The sequence below is a fragment of the Medicago sativa genome, chromosome 8 (genome assembly GCF_051527215.1).
Source record: "Medicago sativa cultivar Bolivia chromosome 8, Bolivia_mono, whole genome shotgun sequence".
Lineage (NCBI taxonomy): Eukaryota > Viridiplantae > Streptophyta > Magnoliopsida > Fabales > Fabaceae > Medicago > Medicago sativa.
The window spans coordinates 75171550-75178414 of NC_140756.1; the positions used below are offsets into that span (position 1 = coordinate 75171550).

At 30.6% G+C, this 6865-nt stretch overlaps 1 protein-coding gene across 1 annotated transcript; it reads left to right on the forward strand.

Annotated features, from left to right (window-relative positions):
* Positions 1-3082: 3082 nt before the first annotated feature.
* LOC146901514 (methylsterol monooxygenase 1-1-like) lies at positions 3083-6659 on the forward strand. Its single transcript, XM_085731995.1, has 5 exons — positions 3083-3576; positions 3659-3981; positions 5775-5922; positions 6027-6059; positions 6238-6659. The coding sequence occupies exons 1-5, from the start codon at positions 3247-3249 to the stop codon at positions 6313-6315; spliced, it is 912 nt and encodes a 303-aa protein (XP_085588121.1). The 5' UTR covers positions 3083-3246; the 3' UTR covers positions 6316-6659.
* The last annotated feature ends 206 nt before the right edge of the window (positions 6660-6865 follow it).

Consider the following 6865-nt stretch of genomic DNA (forward strand, 5'->3'; position numbering starts at 1 on the left):
TTCTTATCCATTGGAGATAAACTCTCGAATTTGGTAAACAATTATGTTCATGATATTGCGGTGGAGTTCCAACAAACATATGGAGAAATCAATAGTGTATATACTGGATGCATAATTGGATCCATCCATGTTCACATTGATTTATTAGTTATTCAAATTTAGATTATATATTTTACTTATTTAAAGATTAGGTTTTCAAAAGGTGAGACTCAAACTTAAAAAATAAATATATGACAGACTGTAGACCAGACTTAAACCTTAAAGAGCCTAACTCGACACCTATTCTCACACTTATCAATAAGCCAATGAAATAACAAGTGTGGGCTTTCAATTTTAAGCAATTCTTTTCAATAAAGTTTCTTTGTGAAATTTCATATTTTTCCCTAATATAAATTGATTCAAGTAAATGAATGTTAGATCAATTAAGTTGTTGATGCAGAGTGTTCTAACACTAAATACGGAAAAGTGGAAAAATGCAGATTTAAACTTGCGTCCAAACGTATCATTATGTCTATGTAGTCTTTTTATTGATAATATAAGGTAAGATAAGATGTACTTACAAGACACTTTACTTGGTAATGTAATATTCTGTTTTGCAATTATATATCCATCTAAAATTAATGTATTTCAACATTTCAACATAGGATGTCCATTGTTCTTTCAAAAAAAAAAAAAAATAGGATGTCCATTATGGCAATGTTTTTTGTTTTTATCATTTAGGGGAAAAAGAGAATGACATGCTTGTGATTTTTTTTTTTGGGTCCAATACATGCTTTTGATTTTACTTTGCCAATTTATCATAAATATGAAGGAATATAATTATGTTAAAAATATACATGCTGTGACGTTAAATTTAGAAATGTATTGCTCCACCATCCAATCTCATTTTTTAAATTTATTTAAATAAATTAAATTTTTTAAATATACTCAAAAACACACTCTCAATTATAATATTAAATTTTCTAAAAAATTAAATATACTCAAAAGTTTATATACTCAAATTTTCTAATATCCTCAATTATATTTAATTTGAGTATATTATAGTTCAGATACATTAATTTTTCAATGAATTTAAAAAATTAAACTTTCCTTATATTTGAGAGAGTAGTTGAATGTGAATACTTTTGCCTTTTTCTTTATATTTATAAACCATTCAATTTTTTCCAGCATTTTTAAAAATTATATCTCTAACAATATATAAAGGAGGTAAAAAAAATATATATAAAGGGGGTTATTTTCCTTCAAAAAAAATAAAGGGGGTTATTTATTTTGGGTTGAACATCTTCTTTCATTTTTATCCTTCATTCAAAATATTATATTACTTTAATTATATTATTTATAAAAATTGATTTTATGTTAGAAAAATCTAGAGATTTTATTTTTAAAAAAATCTGAAGTTATTTGTGTTTATTTGCTACCCAAAAAAATCATTTTTAACTATTTGCTACCCAAAAAATCATTTTTAACTAGTTTATGTGTTACCTCTTTATTTTTGATAAAAATTAGATTTTAGGAAAAGATATCCTAATAGTTTTTCATTTTAGAGTCAAAATATTTTCTTTTTTATAACACTTAAAAATGACAAAAATAATATTTTTTTTTTAAAATAGATTTTTTTCTAGAAGAATCTAAAACAAACTCCCGCTGAATCTAATTAAATCAACCAAAAAATTGTGACACAAATGATATATACTTGGGACCCTTATGACTATCACAATATCTAATATCTTAAATGGATCTCAATACCTTGAAGGAATTAATCTTTACAAATGCATGCGAAGAATACATTTAGTTTACCAAAAAAGAGTCTCATTAAAATAAAAACAATCCACAAAATAGAAGAAACAATCACAATGAATAAGAACAATATTGGTCAATATAAAAAAAAATCTTATTTTGATCTCATATAAACAATATTGTGTTTTGGTACCATATTTTTCTTTCAATTTTATCTCTATTTAATTATTTTTTACCATTTTAATGTCCGTCTTTCACGTTAGTTGATGAAAAAAAATGCAAAAATAATACTCCCATTAACTTAGATATTAAAGTGCTTAATTTAATAAATTAACAACAAAGTACAACTGCAACTAAAGATTAAGAGGTTCTATTATAAAATAATATGATAAGTGTGGTAGTAGAATAGTTAGGGAAATGCTAACCGGTGTCATCGGGACACTGATTAAACATACTAAAAAGTAAATTATATAGCAGTTTTTTTTTTACAAGAATTATATAGTAGTTAATGCATTGAAATTGTGTAATTAATTTATAAAAAGTCAAACAGTTTTCTTTTATAGTAATAATTTCCTTTTTTAGTATGCTTAACCAATGCCCTGTGGCACCGGTTACCATGACCCTAATAGTTATACAAGTGATTATTATTAGGGTTAATTATGTTTTTGGTCCCTACAAAATTGCGACTTTGTAAGTTTAGTTCTTACTTAATTTTAATAGCTTTTTTAATCCCTACAAAAAATTTATGTACTCAATCCAAATTTGTTTAATTTATGCTTAAACTCTTAAGTTTTTCAACAATTTTTTACAGGCGTGTTAAGAACGTTATTAAAAGGTCCTCCAAAAAAAATATCGCAAAAATTTGATTTCTACGTCCATATTTTTGTTACTTATATCTTAAACTTTTGTTGTTTTAAAAAATTCATATTTAATTTATTTCATGTTAAAAAATTATAGATTTTAGTAAATGAACCTTTCATAGTGTTCTAAACTTGTATAAAAAAAATCGTTAAAATTTTTTAGAGTTTAAGGATAATTAAACAAAATTTATTTTAGCAGGGACTAAAATTATAAGTAAAATTTTTTTTAGGGATTAAAAAAGCTATTAAAATTAAGTAAGGACTAAACTTAGAAGGTCGCAATTTTATAGGGACCAAAAATATATTTAACCGTTATTATTATTACAAAATGTTTTTGTTTTTGAAATAATGCAAAATGTTTGTTTTGTTCTGTTGACGTTGGTCCCTCCGTCTCTCCCAAAAATAGTTTAGACAGTGAAAAATACGCAATATCCAGTCTGGTCTAAAAGTCTATAAATAAGAGTCGTGTCCGTTTTTAAAAAATTCCCGCAAAATATACCGCTTGTTTGCGTTAACAGACAAACCATCCATCCAATCCAGCGCATCATCCACCATACACACTCTCTCTACATTACACGTCATTCTCCCTCTCCCGCCGCCGGCAATCTCTCTCTCTCTCTAGGGTTTCTTTTCTCCGGCGCCGGCGACGATGATCCCTTACCAATCTCTCCACGACGCCGAGATCTCTCTCGGTCGCAATCTCACCTTCGCCGAAACCCTATGGTTCAACTACTCCGCTACCAAATCCGATTACTTTCTCTTCTGTCATAACATTCTCTTCCTCTTCCTCATCTTCTCCCTCGTTCCTCTTCCACTCGTTTTTCTTGAAATCAAACGCTTATACCCTTTCGATGAGTACAAGATCCAGCCCAAAGTTCGTTTATCTCTCCATGAAATGCTTAATTGCTATAAAGATGTCTTGAAAATGTTCTTCCTTGTTGTTGGTCCTCTTCAACTCGTTTCTTATCCTTCCATCAAGGTAATCACAATCACAATCACAATTAAATTAGTTAAATTACCGTTTTAGTTACAGTTATAATTTTGTGTTTTGTTTATTGTAGATGATTGGAATTAGGACGGGGTTACCGTTACCGTCTGGATTTGAGATATTATCGCAATTATTAGTGTATTTTTTGGTGGAGGATTATACGAATTACTGGATCCATAGATTTCTGCATAATAAATGGGGTTATGAGAAGATTCATCGAGTTCATCATGAATATCAAGCTCCAATTGGATTTGCGGCGCCTTATGCACATTGGGCGGAGATCTTGATTTTGGGGATTCCGTCTTTTCTTGGACCGGCTATGGTTCCTGGTCACATGATTACATTTTGGTTGTGGATTGCATTGCGCCAAGTTGAAGCCATTGATACACACAGCGGGTACCACTTTCTGTCATTTTCCTTTTTTTGTTGATATTTTTTTGACCAAACCGTAATGAATGTCCTTTTGGAAAGTGCTTTGGATCTCAAGGATCTGTAATAGTGGGTTGCTTTTTGCTTTTATGGGGTCTGAGTGAGATCTATAGTTGCACACACCTTTTACTCCTTTGATTTTTTTGTGTATTATTTTATTAAACTTTCATTGAGTTACTGTGTGATCTGTGTTTCTTAGTAAGATTATTAGGGATAATAATTGCAGCTGATACAGTTGCAATTGCGGTTGGGAATGAGTTAACTTGCCACTTTAACAACCTTGCTTGTATGAGGTTGTGATGCTTCAATTTTCTGACACGGAAAATGCTAGTGTTTACAAAAATACTATCAGCGTAAGAATGTCAATAAATTTGATCCATCAATTTGCAGCCAAATGCAGAATTATTGTCGGTTCACCCATTCAAACAATTGGACGTAATACTATTACTTTATGCTGAAAGTTCGGTGCCTTAGAAGAAACCTGTTTATGATCTTGGGGGGGTGGGGGGCTCTGTTGGAAACAGAATTTTGTTGAAGGTTGCCTCTTTTTAGAACACTTAATGTATTTTATAATTAATCAAACAAGTAACAAGAAGTCCAATTAAAAATATTCCTGGACAAACCTTTGAAAGTTTATGCTGTAGTGCATATATTGTTCTTGACTACACCAAGACGTAAATCTTTCCGGCATTTTCTGTCTCAAGGGTGTAGAAACTTTTTACAAGCTTTGGCTCTGACAGTCTAAGACAGAAGTTGCTCTTAACTATGAATCTCTCTGTTTGCCATCTCACTTCATATTCACATACATACATACACACACACTTACACATATGGCTGAAATATTTTATTGTCCTTTATCTTTTACCTAATATTCATTTCGGTCTTAAGATTCATTTTTGTCCTTTATCTTTTCAAAATCGATCATTGTTAATCCTTTTCTCATAATAAGTTAAATATGAAATGGAAACAAAAAAAATGCTAACTTGGCAAATGTTGTCCCGTTTAAATTGTCTTTAAATGGTTGATAGCCGTATTTAGATTATTGTGTCTTTACTTTGTGATTTTGTTGAAGAAAAAAAATTTGAAGGACAATTTAGGGATTTTGGATGACAGTTGGGAGTTGGGACACTAAGTATGCCACCTTATACAACCATTGCTAAGTCAACATTTTTTGAGTTCATATGCTGTGAGAAAAGGACAAAAGTTTACTCACTTGGAAAAGATAAAGGACCAAAATGATTATTAGGAAAAAGATAAAGGATGTAAAATGTATTTTAGCTTATACATATACATGTGTTATGTACATATACATAATATAGTTGAATGTCAAAAATGGTAGTCTAACCAATTCCTTTAATTCGCTTCTACAGTTAATTGCTATAATTTTTTATACATAATACAATTGAATGTAAAAATTGTAGGCTCAAAATATTGATGCAGTAATTGTTTATATCAATAGATTGTCTTATTATATTTGGTTAGTGATAGTCTTGCTGAGGCCGTGCTTATATCTGGTGGATTGTCTTTAAAATAGTGATTATATCTGGTGGAATGTCCAGGCCGTGCTTGCAACTTGAATTTGAAATAATTGCCAATCTTGTCTGTAGGATTTAATATTCGGTGACCATTGATAAACATCAGCATGATCAAACCCCCTCTTTTTCATTAGATAGATATCTACTCACCATTCTTCTCCAGTTTCTGCATTGAAATTTGGTACCCAACTTTTATGTTTGATTGCTTTACTTATCATATGTCAGGTATGACTTCCCCTGGAATCCCACAAAATATATTCCATTTTATGGTGGCGCTGAGCATCACGATTACCATCATTATGTTGGAGGACAAAGCCAGAGCAATTTTGCATCAGTTTTCACATATTGTGATTACATCTATGGAACAGACAAGGTTAGATCATGATTCTGAAATTCTTCTGCTTAACATAAATATCTGTGTAATTTTCTCCACATGTGAAATTGATTTGCAATGATTTTGCTTTGTTTATGTCACAGGGTTTTCGGTATCAGAAGAAGATACTTCAAAAGGTAAGTTTATTAAGCATTGTCATTGAGAACCGTGATTTGCCTGTTGTGGCTTTAATTAGCTTAAGAGCATTTCCATTTTGCTCAAACACCTTCCACATTTTTCATTTTGTTTAGTATACTATACAATAAATGACTGATCTTTTTCCCCACTTCATTGTCCTTTTGTGAATTGATTTAGCTGAAGGAAGATTCGACAAATGGTGCAGCGCGGAATGGAAGATCATATAATGAACAGGACAATTATAAATCTGAATGAGACAGAAGCATTTTAGGTGGTATATGTTGTATGTTGGTCTTTTGAAACTACCAAAATTTCTTGTAGACATATAAATAGTACTAGTAAAATAGATGTCTTTGGTTAGCTTCAGGATGAAGACTAGTAGAACGGGGCTTTACGAATTGTGATTTTGTTTTACAAGAGTGGGTTGGGGAAGAAATTTTTCTGTTGTCATGTTTTGGAATTCGAACATTCGGTTTAGCTTCATATCTATGTAAGAATGATCATTTCCCTGTGGATTGTAAATTCTGGAAATGTGAAACAGACTTCCTCCTCTGGGTTGCAATTCAAAAAGCATAATAAAATTTGGAAGTTCAGTTTTATGTGATAGCCTGTCCGTGCACAGGTAAATGCCCCAATGTAGTCTAACATGAGCAAGTTCTGATGGATTGGATTGAGTCCAGGAACCCAGAATATGAGTAACGGCCATTTAATATTTTCAGATTATCATGAAACTCGTTAAAATCATTCTCTGCATTTTTACAAGCATGTTATTTTTCTTATGCTATAAATTGTTATATGTATTAAA